Source organism: Chiloscyllium plagiosum, chromosome 40 (assembly GCF_004010195.1).
Source record: "Chiloscyllium plagiosum isolate BGI_BamShark_2017 chromosome 40, ASM401019v2, whole genome shotgun sequence".
Lineage (NCBI taxonomy): Eukaryota > Metazoa > Chordata > Chondrichthyes > Orectolobiformes > Hemiscylliidae > Chiloscyllium > Chiloscyllium plagiosum.
Window position 1 is genome coordinate 5,289,272 of NC_057749.1, and position 21,978 is coordinate 5,311,249.

General features: G+C 41.6%; 1 protein-coding gene across 1 annotated transcript in view; it reads right to left on the reverse strand.

Moving 5' to 3' along the window:
* Positions 1-5,136: 5,136 nt before the first annotated feature.
* The window catches only part of loxl1 (lysyl oxidase-like 1), a 102,815-nt gene continuing 85,973 nt past the window's right edge, over positions 5,137-21,978 (reverse strand). Inside the window, exon 7 of the mRNA XM_043680197.1 lies at positions 5,137-5,296. Within this exon, the coding sequence (XP_043536132.1) occupies positions 5,152-5,296 (145 nt within the window). The 3' untranslated portion in view covers positions 5,137-5,151. The remainder of the gene's footprint in view (positions 5,297-21,978) is intronic.

Consider the following 21,978-nt stretch of genomic DNA (forward strand, 5'->3'; position numbering starts at 1 on the left):
TTGCAAAATGCCTCAAATCCAAGCATTGCACCAAATATTGCTTCCCTTGTCATGTCAAAAATCACATGACACTGGGTTACAGTCTAACGGGTTTATTTGAAACTGCGAGCTTTCGGAGTATTGTTCCTTCCTCTGGTGCTGGTGACTCCGAAAACGTACTGTTTCAAATAAACCTATAATCCAGTGTCATGTGATTTTTGAATTTGTCTGCCCCAGTCCAACACTAGCACCTCCACAGCCCTGCAGTGTGGCTTTTCTTGAACTCTGAAAACATTCAGGGATTTCCCACTCAAATCATGGGTGGTGACTGAAGAGATCCCTTATAACATCATTGAATTTCCTGTCAATTATTTCATTCAGGTTGCAAATAGCCAAGTCAAAAGCTTGTGTGGTTTGATGTCAAGTCTTGCTCTTGTGAAGGCCTTTAGGTCTTCCATCATATAAAAGGCACGAAACAATGACAGGTGTTGTTTACATACATGAATCTTTGAAAGCAGGACACTACACTGCAGGAGTCAGTTAATAAAGTCAAAGAAAGACTTCAAACTATTTAGCACTTTTTGTCACCTCAGGATGTCTCAGAGTGGTTTTGTAGATAATAACTTTACTTCAGCAGTGGAGTCATTGTTATAAGTGAGGGAACACAATAGCCAATTTGCACTTTGCAAGGATTCTCAAACAGCAAATAATCTATTTTAGCAAAATGATGGTTGAAGGACAAGGCATTGGCCAGAAACTGTTCCCCTATTTTTCTTTAGTTCTTGTATGAGACAGTACTCCTAATAATGAAGGACTGCAGTGGAGGGTCTGCCTTGCGTTTATGCTTAAAAAAAACAGTGAATGCAGATGTATTTGTATTGTGCATCCAAGAGGCACAAGAGTGAGATTCAGCTGGTTGAAACTGAAACAAAGATATCTTGTAAATTTGGCTGAGGAAACTCAACAACTCTTTGTACAGTTACAAACAGCTCTTTCTGGTTATACAAGTCAATGGTATCATGCTAAAACATTTGGAAAATGTAACATGTAAAAACATCACATTTACTAAAAAACATCTTGCTACATACCACGGATTACAACTGATGGATCATTCACATTACCTTAAATAATTTAAAATCATAACACAGTAAACCAGCAATGTGTTTGATATTTTGACATAAGGGAAGAACTTCTGCAACACATTAATTTTAAGATCGTGTTTAATGTTAACATGGTTTAAATATTCCTTGTAGGCTCGCAAATGAACACAAATATCAGGAACTCCCAAAAGCGATTAATTCACTCTGGGGTATGGTCAGATTGGGGGGTGGAACCTCCCAGACAGTACATGTTTTGTAAACTAGTGCCAACAGTTGCAGAAACCTGATTTGCGCCAATCACAACTGATGCTTAACATTTTGCAACTCTTTGCGTGCATTATGACAATTTCAGGGAAAACATACCGAAAGAATCAATACGCCTGAGCAGAAATTCTGCCCCCCCCTTATTAATCTATCATCCTTCCTGGCTCCACTTAATGTTGCCACTCAGTTGCCAAATGCCTCAGATCCCCAGCATTCCACTGAGCATTTGCTTCCCCTATAGTATGACATTTCTTGAACTTTGAAAACGTCCAGGAACTTTCCACGCAAGACATGGGCTGCAATTGCAGAGAACATCATTGAATTCCTGTCAGCAATTTCACTTGGGTTGGAGGTAACAAGGGTGAGAGGGTATAGCTTAAAACTTCAAAGTAGGAAGGCAAAGGGCCCAAAACAGAGCTTTCCCTTATCTTGAACTTATCTTCTGCAATAATTACATCTTTGTACAAAGTTAAAAATTGCACAACACCAGGTTATAGTCCAACAGGTGTATGTGGAAGCACTAGCTTTCGGAGCGCTGCACCTTCATCAGGTGGTTGTGGAGTATAACAACCTGATGAAGGAACAGCGCTCCGAAAGTTAGTGCTTCGACATACACCTGTTGGACTATAAGCTGGTGTTGTGTGATTTTTAAATTTGTACACTCCAGTCCAACACCAGTACCTCCAAATGATTTCTTTGTAGCCATAGAGTCATAGAGTCATAGAGATATACAGCATGGAAACAGACCCTTCGGTCCAACCAGTCCATGCTGACCAGATATCCCAACCCAATCTAGTCCCACCTGCCAGCAGCACCCCTATCTCTCCAAACCCTTCCTATTCATATACCCATCCAAATGCCTCTTAAACGTTGCACTTGTACCAGCCTCCACCACTTCCTCTGGCAGCTCATTCCATACATGTACCACCCTCTTTGTAAAAATGTTGCCCCTTAGGTCTCTTTTATATCTTTCCCCTCTCACCCTAAACCTATGCCCTCTAGTTCTGGACTCCCCGACCCCAGGGAAAAGACTTTGCCTATTTACCCTATCCATGCCCTTCATAATTTTGTAAACCTCTATAAGGTCACCCCTCAGCATATGATGCTCCACGGAAAAGAGCCCTAGCCTGTTCAGCCTCTCCCTATAGCTCCAATCCTCCAACCCTGGCAACATCCTTGTAAATCTTTTCTAAACCCTCTCAAGTTTCACAACATTTTTCTGATAGGAAGGAGACCAGAATTGCATGCAATATTCCAACACTGGCCTAACCAATGTCCTGTACAGCCGCAACATGACCTCCCAACTCCTGTACTCAATACTCTGACCAATAAAGGAAAGCATACCAAATGCCTTCTTCACTATCCTATCTACCTGCGACTTCACTTTCAAGGAGCTATGAACCTGCACTCCAAGGTCTCTTTGTTCCGCAACACTCCCTAGGACCTGACCATTAAGTGTATAAGTACTGCTAAGATTTGCTTTCCCAAAATGCAGCACCTTGCATTTATCTGAATTAAACTCCATCTGCTTGAGTCAGTTCTGTATCCAAGTGGCTAGTTCTTCCTGTATTCCATGAGATCTAACCTTGCGAATCAGTCGCCCATGGGGAACCTTGTTGAATGCCTTACTGAAGTCCATATAGATCAAATCTACCACTCTGCCCTCATCTATCCTCGTTGTTACTTCTTCAAAAAACTCAATCAAGTTTGTGAGACGTGATTTACCATGCACAAAGCCATGTTGACTATCCCAAATCAGTCCTTGCTTTTCCAAATACATGTACATCCTGTCCCTCAGGATTCCTTCCAACAACTTGCCCACCACCGAGGTCAGGCTCACTGGTCTGTAGTTCCCTGGCTTGTCCTTACCACCCTTCTTAAACAGTGTCATCTAAAGATAATGGTAAATGGCAAAACATAAGGCTTTGTTCAAGTCCATAATGATTGGGATGTGTTGATACAATATTTTATTCTCGCAGATGCTGACATCAGTGACCTCTGTCTGGGAGGACAATACAAAGGGCAAACAGAAACAAAAAAACCTTGTTGGCTGAGCAGGCCCAGAGAAAAAGAGGCCAATGAATCACGAGCAGCACAGTGGCACAGTGCTTAGTACTGCTGCCTCACAGCGCCAGAGATCCGGGTTCAATGCCCACCTCAGGCAACTGCCTGTGTGGAGTTTGCACATTTTCTCTGTGTCTGCGTGGGTCTCCTCCCACAGTCTAAAAAAATGTGCAGGTTAGGTGAATTCTATGAAAAAGGGAATCATGCACATTCTTAACCCTCTGTGTTCCAAGGTGGCTCGGTGGTTAGCACTGCTGCCTCACAGCACCAGGTCCGATTCCAGCCTTAGGTGACAGTCTGTGTGGAGTTTGCACGTTCTCGTTGTGTCTATGTGAGTTTCCTCCCACAGCCCAAAGGTGGATTAGCCATGGCAGTTACAGGGATAGGGGAGTGTGTCTGGATGGGATGCTGTTCAGAAGGTCAGTGAGGACTGGAAGGACCAAATGTCTTGCTGCCACAGTTGGGCTTCTGTCATTCTCTGCAATGAAAGAGAGGGGATCCAGAGCTGTACGAGGCAATGCCAAAGAGAATGTTTACTTCCACAGCACAAACCATTAGCTTGAGAGAAGAAGGCTGCCAAGGTATAATTATTTGCATGTCAGAATGAGAGACACTTTTTTAGCATCTGCTAAACTGCTTTGCTTTAATGGAACAACCATAATGCTACTTGATTTTCATTGCCCAATAAACTGAGTGGACCACTAAATGCAAAACATTTGCGGCTCCAAAATATGATATTCAGCCCAACCGTTCAACACTGGTGTTTGTGCTCCACGTAACAGTCAACTTAGAGTCATAAAGATGTTCAGCACGGAAACAGGCTGTTCAGGTTGAGCAAGTTGGGCCAATGCCCATTTAAGTTTAGAAGAATCAAGAGTGATCTTAATGAAACCTGTACGACCCAGAGAGGATGCTGAAAGAATGTTTTTTCTTGAGGCACTAGAGTCATAGAGCTGTACAGCACGGAAACAGACCCTTCAGTCCAACTCGTTCATGCCGATCAGATATCCCAAATTAATTTAGTCCTATTTTCCAGAGTTGGCCCATATCCCTCTAAATCCTTCCCATTCATATACCCACCCAGATGCCTTTTAAATGCTGTAACTGTACCAGCCTCCACCACTTCCTCTGGAGCTCATTCCATACATGCACCACCCTTGGCAAAAAAAGGTTGCCACCTAGGTCTCTTTTAAATCTTTTTGGTCTCACTTTAAAACAATGCCTTCCAGTTTTGGACCCACTTACTCTATCCATGCCCCTCATGATTTTATAAACCTCTATCAGGTCACCCTCAGCCATCGATACTCGAGGGAAAATAGCCCTCATCTAGTTTGAGGCCCATTACCCACCTATTGCCTTCTCTCTGAGAAACATGCCTAAACTCTCTCAGCTTTTCCCTTAAGTTCATCAGTAGTGTGATTTCACTCCTCACATTAGAGTCGATATGTTCCACTCCTATGTCTATTTCTATTGTTCTTATAGATTTTATCTCTTGCTTAATTTTAATTAAAATAGCTTAAGAAAATTGAGTTGTGACAACTTTAATTGAGGTAATGAAGCAACAACTATAGAAAGAAAAGTTGTTGGTTGAATACAGAGGAACTTCAATTAACTGTCATTCAATTATACAAATTTCAGATTATCTGGACAAGATCGCAAGGTCCCAATGCTTAGCTAAACTGTGTCATCCGACATTCGATTATTTGGATATTTGATTATCCAAACAAAACTCTCCCCGCCCATGTCATTCAGATAATAAAGGTTCCTCTGTATTTGACCATGCATGGAAGAACATCTCACAAGGTTCAGAATTGGGGTCTACTTGGAAAAGCGGCTCTGACGCTGAGAAGGCCCTTGCTTTGCGGAGTTTAAGAGTTGGGTCACTCTTCCTGTAAAACAGAGATAGTACAAATAAAGGTAACGTCACTATTGTCCCAGAGGCTTACTCCTTATTAGAGGAAGAGCTTAACATGAGGGTCACCATGATTTCAGAACATAAGAACACAAGAACCAGGAGTAGGCCTTTGAGCCTGCTCCACCATTCAATAAGATCATGGCTAATATTTTCAGATCCAGTCCCCTCCCCACCTTACCATAGCCCTTAATGCCTTTACTGTTCAAAAAATTATCTATCTTAGTTTTAAAAACATTAACGAGGAAGCCTCAACTGCTTCACTGGGCATGGAATTCCACAGATTCACAACCCTTTGGATGAAAAAGTTCCTCCTCAACTCAGCCGTAAATCTGCAACCCCCTCTTGTCCTAGTTTCAGCCGTCAGTGGAAATATTCTCTCTACTTCTATCTTGTCGACTCCCTTCATAATTTTATATAGGCTTTGGACTGCACACCTTTGGACTGTGGGAGGGAACCCGAGCACCCAGGAGAAACCCAAGCAGACATTGGGAGAATATGCAAACTTCAAGCAGATGGGAAACTGAGGGTGGAATCAAACCCAGGTCCCTGGTGCTGTGAGGCAGCAGTGCTAACCACTGTGCCACCATGATCAATGAGTTGTGGCAAAGGGTTCACATACTTCAATATAGGGTTATCAGCAGATTGAGAATAAAGGGTTGCTTGAACAAAATGGAGATGAGTTGCATGTAACTGCATAGATGCCAGACAAACATCCTCAAATTCAGGACATGGTTAAGAAGAATTTACCCTGTGTAAAGACCAGGACACTATGAGAAGGAAAGCATGCGTTTCCAAAAGACAGGTAGATATGATGGACATTCATGAGAATAAAAATCCCTGGACAATGTTTGCAGAAGTGTTAGCAAGGAAACGTACCTCTGTGATGGGAATTCAAGAGAATAAACGTCTGTTAGATCAGGTAATGGACCAACTATTGGGTTTAGCTGAAACAACACCTGCAAGTGATGGGAGGCAAACTATCTCCACTGGAAATGATTTGTATTGAATCGGAATCAACGTGAATAATTCAAGGTATCAATCATCCAAATCAGAAGAGAACACATTGTGGAAGCCATGTGAAAACTCTAGACCATCAGAATTTGTGAATCAGACTTGGGTGCCTGTTCTTATTAAGACCCATGAGTAGCTCATTCTCCACCACTGTTCAGCAATCAGGCCCTCAGTACAGAAAGGAAGCTTGGTGGCAGCACTGTACCCCATCTGTGGTGGTTGGTACTGAAATGTAGGACAGGCCCCAAATCCTTTCCATAAGATGGCTGACCACAACTCTCTCCCAATCCAACTGCCTGGCTTTAGCATGTGTTAGAATGGTTTCCAGTAGATATGGCCCCGTCAAAATGCTCCTTCCTTGACCCACCAGTCCTGGAGTGGGACTCGTCCCAAGCTTCTTATTCTGGAGAACGGGCACTAACCATTTCACTACATGATCTCTAGTTGTACTGAAAGAGCAGTTCTAATCTACAGGAGGAGCATATACAACAGCAATGGTGTAGGTGCGTAACCTCAACTGGGAACACTTAAAGTTGTCACATTATAGAACAGATTTCCTCTAATCACTGGTAAAATGCTGGGTGAGCAACAAACTGCAGCTACCTGTGATTACAATACACCAATTTGATTCAAGTCTTCAAATGCCAACATTAGTTGGTACAGCAAAGCTGGTGATCTCTCAGTATCCCAGTTTGAATATCTCTCAGTGACCCAGGATGGACATCTCTCAGTATCCCAGTGTTGAGATCTCTCGGTATCCCAGCATGGAGATCTCTCAGTATCCCAGGATGGAGATGTCTCAGTGGCCTGGCATGGAGATCTCTCAGAATCCCAGCGTGGAGATCTCTCAGTATCCTAGTGTGGAGATATCTCAGTCTCCGAGTATGGAGATCTCTCAGTACCCCAGTGTGGAGATCTCTCAATACCCCAGTGTGGAGATCTCTGAGTATCCCAGCATGGAGAAGTATCAATATCACAGGATGGTGATCTCTCAGTCTCCCAGCATGACGATCTTTCAATATCCCAGTGTGGAGATCTCTCAATATCCCAGCATGGAGATTTCTCAGTATCCCAGCATGATGATCTCTCAGTATCCCAGCACGGAGATTTCTCAGTATCCCAGCACAGTGATCTCTCAGTATCCCAGCATGATGATCTCTCAGTATCTCAGCGTGGAGATCTCTCAGTATCCCAGCATGATGATCTCTCAATATCCCAGCGTGGAGATCTCTCAATATCCCAGCATGGAGATCTCTCAGTATCCCAGCACAGTGATCTCTCAGTATCCCAGCATGATGATCTCTCAGTATCTCAGCGTGGAGATCTCTCAGTATCCCAGCATGATGATCTCTCAATATCCCAGCGTAGAGATCTCTCAATATCCCAGCATGGAGATCTCTCAGTATCCCAGCGTGGAGATCTCTCAGTACCCCAGCGTGGAGATATCTCAGTATCCCAGCCTGGTGATCTCTCAGTATCCCAGCATGGAGATCTCTCAGTATCCCAGCGTGGAGATCTCTCAATATCCCAGCATGGAAATCTCTCAGTATCCTAGCATGATGATCTCCCAATATCCCAGCACAGTGATCTCTTAGTATCCCAGCATGGTAATCTCTCAGTATCCCAGCGTGGAGATCTCTCAGTATCCCAGCCTGGTGATCTCTCAATATCCCAGCATGGAGATCTCTCAGTATCCCAGCGTAGAGATCTCTTAATATCCCAGCATGGAGATCTCTCAGTATCCCAGCATGATGATCTCTTAGTATCCCAGCGTGGAGATCTCTCAATATCCCAGCATGATGATCTCTTAGTATCCCAGCGTGGAGATCTCTCAATATCCCAGCACGGAGATCTCTCAGTATCCCAGCATGGAAATCTCTTAATATCCCAGCACGGAGATTTCTCAGTATCCCAGCATGATGATCTCTTAGTATCCCAGCGTGGAGATCTCTCAATATCCCAGCACGGAGATCTCTCAGTATCCCAGCGTGGAAATCTCTTAATATCCCAGCACGGAGATTTCTCAGTATCCCAGCATGGAGATTTCTCAGTATCCCAGTACGGAGATCTCTCAGTGGCCCAGCGTGGAGAGCTGTCAGTGGCCCAGCATAGCAATCTCTCAACCTTGCATTGTGGTCTTTCAGCAGTATGTAGTGGTCTCTTAACCCGGTGTGGCCTCAGCATGGACTTTTGGTCTTGAGTTGATTCCTTGAAGTGCAGTCCCTCTTGGTTAAGTAATTAAAAGATACTGCAATGTTTGACTTACAGCTTTATTTCTTTACTTACTACTTAAAACTAAGAAAGTTTGCAATGTTTAATTTTTAACCTTCTTTTGGATATGTTTCGTTATACTATAATTATGCAATGTTTAACTTTTAACTTTGTTCTTTTACAGTCGGTTCAGATATAATGCAGTAGTTCGGTCTTTGTGAGATCTCGCCTTGTAAGAAAACCGCACATTAGCCACTTCAGTTTAACTAATGAGGCCGGAATTGTGTTTTAGCCAATGCAGGTGAGGAAAGTTTGTGTTCTACAAATAACGTTCTAAATTCTTCAATCACGTTAAAGCCAATTTGTGTTGAAGAAATACACATTAAAACAGAACTCACTCTATCTTGTTGTAAAGATTCTGTACCTAGGTGCTTGTATCTAAGATGGTGCCTTGTGTGGTGACATTATACAGTTTTCACTGCACTCCCGTACTTTAGTACTTGAGTGCACATGACAATAAAATCAAAATCAAATCAAGTCAAATTGAATGACTTGTTACAATACCTTCTTGCTGAGCTTGTACTATAACTTCTTGTCACTTGCATGTAATGCTGATTACCTTTAGATTGTACTCCTCAGGATATAAAGCCTGACGGCAGGTGCCGAGGAGATTTACAGGATTATTCCATGCGTAAAGGGCTACAATTATGTGGAAAAGCTAAAACATTTTCTCCTGAGTGCATAACAAGGAAGATTAAGGAACTTAATAGAGGTGGTCAAAATTTGTGAGGGATTTAAATAGAAAACATGCTACTGACAAGAGAGTTGGTAACTAGAGGACACAGATTGAAGTTAGTTGGCTAAAGACACAGAAGGGAGATGAGGAGTTTTCTTTTTCCACTCATGATTTATGATCTGCAATGTGCCACTTGAAAGGATTTTGGAGACAAGCATTATAGATACTTTCAAAAGGGAATTGCAAAAGGAAATATTTGTCGGACCCTTGGCAAAGGTAAGGGGGTTGGGACCAGTTGGATAGCTCTTTCAAAATGCTGGCTCAGGTACAATTGACCTCGTGCTGCACTGCAGTGCCAGCAGTGTTTGTTTCTATTGTTTGAGCTGAATTTCTCTGCTGTATTACAGAAGGCCAAAAGCTAAATGTGAGCATTTGGCAGACACCATCATCTCACACCTGTCCATGCCAACACATATGGGCCACAAGCAAATCATCTGATACACCACTCCCAACAAAGTTATCACTTTATACTTCTGCTCTCCACAATATTTTGCTCAGTTTCAGTAAAGCAAATTACTCAAGATGCTTGAGAAACAGAAAGGTCTGCCAATAAGTCAATCGGACTCGTAACATTAACTCTGTTTTCCTCTCTCCATGGATGCTGCCAGACCCCTTGAGTATCTCCGGCACTTTCCACTTTTATTCCAATAATGGGTCAATGAGCTAAAGAAAGGCAGAGTTCAACTTGGATAAATGTGAGGTATTTCATTTTGGTTCAACAAACAAGGGCAGGACTTATACAATTAATGGCAGGCCCTTTGGTAGGGCTGTAAAACAGAGAGACCTAGGGGGTTCAGCTACATAATTCTTTGAAGTTTGCATCACATGGAGACAGGGTAGTTAAAAAAGGCATTTAGCACGCTTGCCTTCATTGCTCAGTCCTTTGAGTATAGGAGTTGGAAAGTTATACAGGATGTTGGTGAGGCCTCTTGTGGAATACTGTGTCCAGTTCTGGTTGCCTTTTTATAGGAAGGATATTCTTAAGCTGGGGAGAGTTCAGAAGAGATGTACCAGGATGTTGCGGGACATGGGAGGTTTGAGTTATAAAGAAAGGCTGGAAAGGCTGAAATGTTCTTCAGAGTCAAGAGCAGGGTACTGGAGAAGCACAGCAGGTCAGGCAGCATCCGAGGATCAGGAGAATCAACGGTTCATCCTGGAATGTTTTTCACTGGAGTGTAAGAGATTGAGAGATGACCTTATAGAGGTTTATAAGATCATGAAGGGTATAGATAGGGTTAATGAAGGGTATAGATAGGGTCACAGAAACCCAGAAATGTGGGCATTGTCGAGGGTTAGTCAGTCATAAACACTCCTAATTTATGCAAACATTAGGTCGAACAATCCACTTGATTGCACACTGCCGAGGCCCGTCTTTGACTACGTGTTTGGGACTGAAGTACGATCAGAATTTGAGGAACAGCCCACTCAGACAATGGGCTACAACGTAAGACATCTTAAACTGAGCTGAACACCGTCACCTCCTGGCCACAGAAATTACACACCCATGCTCCTCCGTAGCTTTCCCACGCCTAACATTATTCAATACCACCCCAACCACACAACAACACCCCAGTGTGCAACACCACCCCACTATTCAACACCACCCCACTGTTCAATACCACCCCACTATACAATACCACCCCACTATACAACACCACCCCACTATACACCACCCCACTGTACAACATCACCCCACTGTACAACACCACCCCACTGTACAACACCACCCCACTATATAACACCACCACACTGTACAACACCACCCCACACTCAGGCTTTCAGAACCCAGCACTAGTCCAGCACTGACACACTCACTTCTCTGCCAGCAAGCTCCTGCAGTGGACAGTTGTTGGAGGAAGGGATAGCCCTTCATTCATACACATTCTCCACTGGAAGAGCAGTTAATAGACACTATGGACAGGAAGTCTGGCAGGAACCCACATCAGGGGAGGCTGGAGAAGAAGATATAACCACAACATTTATATTCGCAGCATTGATGCCCCATTTGACAGCAATCTCAGAAATGGCCTGAAACTAAATGAAAATTAAAATCCTGTTTTGTACTGCCTCATTAAATTGAACTGCTTTCCAACCAGCATATGGTGCATTTCTTAACCAATGTCTGGTATTTAAAATTAATTTACCTAAGAGCTTTGTCCAACAGCATTTATTACTTTTCTAATGATAGCAACATCTCTCTACAGTCAAATAACACTGATCTTAAACTGACAGTCAGCTGAGAACCATTAGGCATGTGCTACACAGTCATAATAATTTCAGAAAGAACTGACAATAACCAATTGGCCACCTATGACTGTGAGATACATATCCTTTTGACTGTGGCTCAATAATGAATCTCAAGGTTCAAATCCCACTCCAGGACATCAATACATAGATCAAGGCTGATGCTTCATTACTGTTTGAAATGCTGCTTTTTGTTTTGGATGACATTTTAAACAAAGGAGCAATCCATCTGCTTGGAGATGTTCAAGATCTCATGTGTGATGCATTTTAATGTCACTTCCTCTAAGTTTGGATTTTGAATAAGTGGCATCTGGGTTTTTCTGTATGTCAAAGAATCATGGAGACATACAGCATGGAAACAGACCCTTCAGTCCAACGTGTCATTGAAGACCAGAAATCCTAAACTAATCTAGTCCCGTTTGCCAGCATTTGGCCCATATCCCTCCAACACTTCCTATCCATATACACATCTAGATGTCTCTTAAATGTTGTAATTGTAACAGCCTCCACCACTTCCTCTGGCATCTCATTCTATACAAACACCATCTTCTGCATGAAAAAGTTGCCCCTCAGGTCCCTTTTAAATCTTTCCCCTCTCACCTTAAACCTATGCCTTTTAGTTCTGGACTCTCCTACCCTGGGGAAATTACCTCACCGATTTACCCTATCCATGCCTCTCATGATTTTATAAACCTCTTTAAGGTCACCCCTCAGCTTCCAATGCTCCACGGAAAATAGCCCCAGCCTATTCAGCCTCTCCCTATAGCTCAAACCTTCCAACCCTGGCAACATCCTTATAAATCTTTTCTGAACCCTTTACAGCTACACAGCAAATTTCCTATAGCAGGGAGACAAGAATTGAATGTGGTATTCCAAAAGTGGCCTAAACAATGTCCTGTACAGCTGCAACATGACCTATCAATTTCTATACTCAATGCACTGACCAATAAAGGCAAGCCTACCAAATGCCTTCTTCACTGTCCTATCTGCCTGCTACTCCATTTACAAGGAACTATGAATCTACACCGCAAGGTACCTTTGTTTGGCAACAATCCCCATGACCTTACTATTAAATGTGTAGGTCCTGCCCTGATTTGCCTTTCCGAAATGCAGAACGTCACATTTCTCTAAATGAAACTCTATCTGCTACTCCTCAGCCCATCTAATCAAGATCCATGTCTCAAGGGTTTAACCATTAATTTGGAAGCATCTGTGTGACCATGATTATTTCTTTTAAAACAGTTTAGGGGAGATAGTCTCAAAGGACTAATGGATTTTTGTTCATATAGGGGAAGTGTATGAGTGAGCAACGTACATTAAAGCTCGGATAAAAGCTTCTGGGCTTGTTTAGTGCAAGCTTAGGGGAAATACCCTTGACTGAAAAAAAATTGGTTTTAGTTTCAGTTGGGGTAATTCTACAGAAATCTTGGTTAAAGATGGATGCTTAAAATGGCTGCTCCTGAGAAAGGGAGAAGAGAGTAAGAATGCATTACCTTAAATAGTTTTGTGAAAGTGCCAGATCAAAAGTATTTGAATAAAACCCAGTGCAGTAATTTGAAGTTGAGAAAGTTTAAGCTCAGGCATGTGAGAGCTTGAGGAAGATAATATTGCATTTTCAGACTGAGTGGAAATAACTCTATGGAGGTGTTAGAGAAGTGATTGTTGCTACAGTGAGTACAAACAAAATTGTTTTGGAGATCTGTAAAGATGTATGTGGAGATCTAATGAAAGAGTGTTTTTGAGTTTAATAGGATTATATGTGATCACATTTTTCAAACTTGTAAATTTGTGTTATTAATAGATAGTCTGGTTTATTACCATATTATTGTCTTTTGTTTTACGTTTAAACTCATTTTATTTGTTATAGTCAAATCTGCAACATAGTGTGCTTGTGTTTCAACGAAGTTCACCTCATTAAAACCAAAATAAAATAAAATATGATCTATCAAGCCAAATTTCAGTCTGGGGTCTAATTTGTCCAATAGTAGCAGCAACAGTGTTCATAACACACCACTATGTGAAGACCAGAAGAGGACATACCTCGTGTCCTTGGCAATGCAAAGCCCTCAATTAACGTCACTAATAAACTGATTCAAACAGTGGTGTTTTCACACCACTGTCTGTGGAAGGTTGCTGGGTGCAAATTGGCAGCCAAGATTTCTATTTGTGGTCCATTAGCTCTCAAGTGGGGGTGGCAATGGTCTTGTGGTATTATTGCTAGATTATTAATCCAGAGGCTCAGGTTATGCTCTGGGGATCCGGGTTCAAATCCTACCATAGTGGTGTTTGAATTCAGTTAAAAATCTGGAATCAAGAGTCTAATGATGATCAAAACACAATTGTTGGGAAATCCCATCTAGTTCATTAATTCCCTTTTGGGAAGGAAGTATGTCACCCTTACCTGGTCTGGGTGACATGTGACTCCAGACCCATTGCAATGTGGTTGATTCTTAACTGCCTTCTGGGTAATTAAGGATGGGCAATAAATGCTGGCCTACTGAATGACATCCAGATCCGTGAGTGAATAATAAAAACACTTTTCGAGACAGGTGGGATTGTGAAAAATGCAATGTAAATTGCATTTTTCATTTTTAAATTTGTGTTATTAATAAGTCTAGTTTATTGGTTTATTCGCTTTTCAGACACTCCATCTTTCCTCTCAGATTTAATGGTTTAAGGAAGAGCAGGGAAGTCTTCCTGGTGCTTTGGTCACTACTTAATCTTAACCTTTAATCAACATCACATCTACAACGCTGTCACACTTGAACCCTATCATTAGCCTATCACTATAGCATCTTCACTCAAGGGTGTTGTTATTATAGTATGACAGTGTATCAGATCCAGCTCAATTGTCAATGAACCCGAAAATCCTAATTGCATGTCCCAGCCCTGAGCACAAATATCAAGATTTAAACTCTGCTGTCTATGCCACCTTCATGTTGAGATACTGAAACAAATTCACCTCTGTCCTCTCAGATCAACATTAAAGATGTTTTGAAGAAAAGTAGGATAGTTAGCCCTGGTGTTCTGACCCATCAATCTGCATCAGGAAACACAGAATCTGGTCCTTCCCACATTACTATTTGTGGGATCATGCAGCATAGATATTGGCTGCTATATTTTCTACATTGTATTAGTGAATTAACAATTCAAAACGTACTCGATTGGCCACCAAGTGCTTTTTGTCATGAACAGCACTATTCAAATGCAAATCTCTTTTTTTTTTCATTAGAAATGTATGCATTCTAAATGGTAAAAAAATGATGTAAGATTTTAAACACAATATGAAAATCATTCCTAGGTATCACATTACAACTGTTTGCAACAGGAAAATATTAACTTAGAACTTCTCACATGTAATTATCTGTTTCCTGAGCTTTGAGTTGGCGCAGCACTTCAATAATTGAAAATAATTTTGTAATTATTTTTAAATTGCTTTCTTTCATTCAGATATGAAGAATCTATTAGATGGTACATTTCTGCTCTAATTAGTTTATAAGTCACGGTTTATTCTAACCTGAGATACTGAAGTCTGCATCCTCAAGGAGTGAAGCAGAAAATTCAATCATGCTTTCTGAGAGGCAACATATTGCTTGAGCAATGTTTATGGGAGTGTTGTGATTGACAGTGGCTCAAACGCAAGATCCAATATTGGCAAGCTGAAGTAATAGATTTCATTAGGTGAAAGAACTCCATCTTCGAAAGAATACATCAGTCCAATATTAATCAGAAGTGAATGGCTCTGGTCAATGGCTTGCCATCCCAAATTGGGAGGGAGTGGGATGTTGGCAATGGTCCTTGGATTAGGAATTCTGAATGCTGGATTAATGTTCTGGGAATATGGGGTCAAATCCTGCCTGGGTAGCTGATAAAATCTGAACTCCATTACCTCTCTTTTGTTTTTTAAATAAAAGCTAACCCGGGTTCAATTCCATCCTCGGGCAACTGTCTGTGTGGAGTTTGCACATTCTCCCCGTGTCTGTGTGGGTTTCCTCCGGGTGCTCCGGTTTCCTCCCACAGTCCAAAGATGTGCAGGTTAGGTGAATTGACCATGCTAAATTGCCCAGAGTGTTAGGTGAAGGGGCAAATGGAGGGGAATGGGTCTGGGTGGGTTGCTCTTCGGAGGGTCGGTATGGACTTGTTGGGCCGAAGGGCCTGTTTCCACACTGCAAATAGTCTAATCTAATCAGTAATCTAGCTCATTAACATCAAAAGATGTTTGATGAGTTGTTGGTTAGATACAGAACTGGCATAGTCTAACTTGGATTGAAGCTTTCACAATCAAGTTGTCTGTATTTTCTGTGTTGAACTGCAAAGAGGTGATTGTGGCTCATGTTTGGTTTCCTGGTGGCTAACAAGTCACATAATGCTGACTGTTGAAAATTTCTAGCAAATTTTAGCTTACGCATTTATAAATTAGATGCTTTGAAACAGGTATTTATTAATATTTAATGAATGAGAAGTATCAAGATAACTTTGTATTTTGCAATATATGTCTTATGTGCTTCCAGCACTTGCACCTGACACAGGGAGTTAGAAAGTCATCGAGTCCTACAGCACGGAGTAAGGCCCTTTGGCCCATACTGACCAAAATGTCCATCCATACTAACCCCATTTCCTTGCATTTGACCCATATCCTTTTAAACCTTTCCTATCCGTGTATTTGTCCAAATGTCTTTTAAATGTTGTTATTGTACCCACTCAACCATGTCCACTGGCAGCTCATTCCTTACGCATACCGCCTTCTGTGTAAAGAAGTTGCCCCTCAGGTTCCCTTTTATTCTTTCCCCTCTAACCTTAAACTGATGCCCTCTATTCTTCGATTCTCCAAACCTGGGAAAAAGACTGAAGACATTCACCTTATCCATGACTCACATCTGAAGATAATTAGTTCCCTTGCATTATACAAGGCTATTGGTGGGTCATAGAACATAGAATATAGAACAATACAGCACAGGACAGGCCCTTCAGCCCTCGATGTTGCGCCGATCTGTGAACTAATCTAAGCCCACCCCCCTACACTATCCCAACATCATCCATGTGCTTATCCAAGGATTGTTTAAATCTCCCTAATGTGGCCGAGTTAACTACATTTGTAGGCAGGGATTCCATGCCCTTACCACTCTCTGAGTAAAGAACCTGCCTCAGACATCTGTCTTAAATCTATCATCCCTCAATTTGTAGTTATGCCCCCTCGTACATGCTGATATCATTATCCTAGGAAAAGGTCTTTCACTGTCTACCCTATCTAACCCTCTGATGATCTTGTATGTCTCTATCAAATCCCCTCGAATTACTTCAATCACACATGGCACATCAATGCCACATGAAAATTTCATGTCTTTCTCCAAACTGGAATATAGAAACAGAGGAACAGGAACAGGAATAGGCCAGGTAACCCCCTCAAACCTGTTCACCATTCAGGGCTGATGTCTATCCCAACTCCACACAACTGCCTTTGGTGCATATCCTTTCATACTTCTGCTGAATGAAAATCTGCCTGTCTCAGATTTAAACAAACATCTGATGCAGCACCCACTGTCATTTATGTAAGAGAGTTCCAAAAACTGGGAATTCTCATGTAGAAGATGAAGCAAGTTGTGAATAATCAAAGTATGTCTTATGATCTCTAACCCCACAGAAGGCAAGAGCAGTAATTTAATAGCTACACCATAAACTCCAGCTTCCCCACCATACATACACTATATTGATGCGCTGGAAGTCACACATCAGCAGGTTATAGTCCAACAGGTTTATTTAAAATCACAAGCTTTCAGAGTGTTGCTCCGTTATCAGGTTACGTGTTGAAAGAGCAGCGCTCCGAAAGCTTGTGATTTTAAATAAACCAGTTGGGCTATAGCCTGCTGTCTTGTGATTTCTGACTTTGTCCACCCCAGTCCAACACCAGCACCTCCATATCATATTGATGTATCTATATGTTATGGCCATTTGGCAATCTGGATTTTAAAGTAGAAGTAAACTAGATCTGTGATTTCAGTACGGTGAAGGTAACTGTTTTTTTAATAGAGGTCACTAACTACATCATTTGCAAATTGGTATGTGACTTAAATGCTTAGAAGGATATCTGTGGGGTTAATAAATGTTCAACTTGGTGAATATTTTATGACATACAGAGAAAACAGACTGGGGCTACTAGTTTTGTTTTCAGTTCAGTTCAGAGATCAGTTTCACCCTCATAGCAGAGTTGTGAAGTCTCTGACTTGAGAGAATGTTGTCAAAAGTTTACAAGCTGTCAAAACTGGAAAGAAGTCTCTGGCCCATCAAAACTAAGAAAAGTCAGTTAAGTAAGAAATGAAAGAGTTAAAGTAGAAGTGACACTTTTGATTGGATTAAGTATCTTTAAAGTATATCACTCAAAAAAAGGTTGAAACTTTGTTTTGCTGTTTAAGATCTTTCTAAACTATCACATATGTATAGTTGAGATTTTCTTGTTTTTCCCTCCTTTTAAACTTGCGTTCTTTTGTAAAGGACATTGGCAGGCTCATGTGAAAATGTTCAGTGACTAACTACCATGGTAACCATTAAAAGTATGAGGTCCCAGATTTCACTTTGGAAACTGCTTTGTCCAGCATTGCCATCAACTGGTTTGATAATACAATGCCAACTTGGTCAAATATAGCGGCCACTTTTTAATTTTTCTGGCATCTCGAAGATATACTATTGGTAACCCTCCCTGCAAATATTGCAGTGTTTCCCAGAAAATGGTCAGCCACTATGACAATAGGGAATCTAGGGGTTAGATTGGGCCTTGTCACTATGGATATATCCTAGAAACAATTGTTAAGGCAACTTTGATGGTCAAATTCTTGTTGGGACAAATTTCACACCAGTCCTCATATGCATCATCCTTATTATACGATATTCACTTTTTTTTTTAATATTCTGATTTTATTTAACATTTCATAGAAACAAATTCTAAGTTACGTGATGACGGCTTCTCTCTATCGCTCCAAATGTTTGTACTGTGGGTACTGGTCTCAGTCAGAACCAAATCAAGATACAACACAAGTATAGGGGACTGCTTATCCCATCCATTACAGGATCCTCCAACGTAGTAGCAATTCTGCTTTCTCGGTAATGAGGAACTGCCTCTGGAGAACCAAACTGGCTAGGATCCGACTGTGAACAGATGATTGACTCCAACACAGGAGAATGGGTCAGGGTCAAAAGTCTTGCCTGACCCCATTTTCAGTTTTGGTAGTAGGTTTGATGAAAAATCCTACTCTCCAACTTCTCTCTCTTGCACACAAAGTTTCACATCCATTAATCATCGCTTTCTGGAAAATCCCCATTTTCTCCCTTCCAAACTGCCTTTGTATTACATATTTCATTTTTGGCCCATTCCCTTATAACTATATACCAAATAGAAATCCCAATAGTCACTATCTTATTGGATCACATAAATACCTTGACCTCATCATGTTCAAGTTAGTTTATACTTGGAATAATAGTAATTTGGCCAATATTTGGTGTGAATCATTGCTTTCTTCGGAAGCATTTACAACTTGTTAGCTGGCCCATTTCTATGTGAAGTGAGAATATCCGAAAGAACAGTTCAGTTATATTCATTCATAGTGTGTGGGCTTTGCAGGATAGGCCAGCATTTATTGCCCGTTCCTAATTGGCTTGAATAAGGTAGTGGTGAGGTGTCTTTTTGAATCATTGCTGCCAAGTGATGTGGAGCCACCCTGAGTTTGACTGTGAGATCCAGGATTTTGACCCAGCAATGGGGGAGGAGTAAGATTATATTTATCACACAGGACGGTGAGAGATTTGGAATGGAACTAGCAGATGGTGATGTTGCCATGCATCTGCTACCCTTGTCTTTCTTCGATTTGTAAAGTACTGTCGAAGGAGCTTTGGTGAGTTACTGAAATACCATTTTATAGATGGTACACACTGCTGCTCCCAAGCATTGGTAGTGATTGGAATGAATGTTAAAGGAGGTGGATAGGGTGTCAATCGAGTGGTCTGCTTTGTCCTGGATGGTGCCAAGCTTCTAGATTGTTGTTGGAGCTGCACCCATCCAGGCAAGTGGGGAATATTCCATCACACCCCTGACTTGTGCCTTGTAGATGGCGGTCAGGGTTTGGGGAGTCAGACAGTCACTACTAAATTCCAAGCCCCTGAGCTTGTTTTGTAACCACAACTGGTGGGAAAGCCAGCATTTATTTCCCATCTTTGACTTCCCTCTAGGATGGCAACCTTCCTTTCTTCTGTTTCTTTATTAAGATTAATATATTTGCTAGTATTTCTGGTTGTGAAGTAAACTTGCATCAGACCAGGCTCCTGCCTCATGCCGAATGTTTACCTTTGTATCCTTTACCTGAACAGTACATCCTAAATCCTGGATGGCACGGTGGCTCAGTGGTTAGCACTGCTGCCTTGTAGCATCAGGGTCCCAGGTTTGATTCCAGCCTTGGGTGACTGTTTGTGTGGAGTTTACACACTCTCCCTGTGTCTGTGTGGGTTTCCTCCCATAAGTCCAAAGATGTACAGGCCATGTTAAATTGCACGTAGTGTTAAGTGCGTGCATTAGCCAATGGGATTGGGTGGGTTACTCTTCAGAGGGTCAGTGTGAACTTGTTGGGCTGAAGGGCCTGTTTCCATACTGTAGGGAATCTAATCTAAATTTGAGCTTGCAAAGAACACACATATCACATTTATAATGACCAGCCTTACCAGGACCGTAAGAAACCACAGAGGCATAGCCCAGACCATCACAGAAGCCAATCTCCACTCCATTTACACTTCCCGTTGCTGCAGAAAGGCTGCCAACATCACCAAAGACCCCTCCCACCCTGGTGATGCTCTCCTACAACCTCTTCCATCAGGCAGAAGATACAGCAGCTTGAACACATGCACCCACGGATTCTTTCTCCCATTATTAGACTAATGAATGGACTTTTATAACTTCAAATAATGTTTTGATATGGAGGGTCCAGTGTTGAACAGGGGGTGGACGAGGTCAGAAGTCACACGGCGCCAGGTTATAGTCCGACAGCTTTATTTGAATTCGGAACACTGCATCTTCGTCAGGTTTGTGCGACTTCTGATCAAATAATGTTGATCTTGCCTTGTGCCCCTCCTGTACAGTGTAGCCCTGTACGCCTCACTCTGCCTAAGCACCCTGTGATCTGTATGTTCTTGTTTGCTGTAATCTGTCTGTACCACTCGCAAAACAAGGCTTTTCACTGTACGTAGGTACATGTGACTACAGTAAAACAAATCAAATCAGATCAAATTAAATGAGGAAAGCGCTTCAACGTGTGCTGTACAATTTGATAATCAGTCACAGGAAAACCTTCATTCCAAACACTTAAAAGTGTTCTCACGTATAGAGGTAGTCGAACAGTAGGAGACACATAGTAAAAGGAGGCTGAATCAGATGGTCTCAAACCACAACTTAAAAGTGAAATGTTTCCTTTATTCTTATTAATATTGTAACTAAACATCCGACCTACAGAAGTTGAGCAAAAATTATCTATTTCTTATGAAATATTTCTGATACTTATTTGGTGTCTACACATAGTTACCAGGCAGAGCCCTTTGAGTGCAATGTTATATCTCATATAATCACTTTGGTTCAGTTAAAAGGTGAGTCATTCAGTAGGGTTAAGCTTGTCGTCAGGTTTTCCAGTTTTTGGTTCCTGAGTGTCTGGAATAAAAGCACAAATCAATTCATGTGCAGTTGTGTCCAGTTCATTGCTCTATGCTGTTATTCTAGTAAAAACAAATAGTTTGATTGCTTCCCACCACTATTATTTCATTCAGTTCCTTCTGGTACACAGTATATCATTATTTTCTTTTGTCAGTAGTAAAGATTTTCTTTTTACTACAGTTATTTACACAAAACAATTAAAAGATCCCATTCAAGGCAAAAATCAAGGAAGTTATTGTGTTAATTTTGTTGCCAAGACTAGGCAAGAACGTGAAAGAATTTTTTCAAAGCAGTTCCTCCTGCCCTCACTGCCAGAGGTTAAAATATAATCAGCAGCTCCCCAGAGATGTTCAACACTCTTAACAATGAGTATCCTGCCAACCACCTCAGTGAAATTAGCAGAAATGCTTGAACTTTCACACAGACTGGAGTCAAAGGCCACATTAAGATCACCTTTCAGGCCTAACCTGAAACCTTCTACTAATTTATAATTGAGATATTTGCAAATGGCTGACTGCTTGATTAGCTCAGCTGTCTGAGTGGCTAGTATACAATGTAGAGTGATGCTAATAGTGGAGTGTTCAATCCTTATGCCAGCTGAGGTTACCATGGAAGTTCCACCTTTTCAACCTCATCCCTTGCCTGAGGTGAGGTGACCTTTAGCTTAAATCACCATTCAGTCACCTCTCTCTAATGAGAGTTTAGTACAATG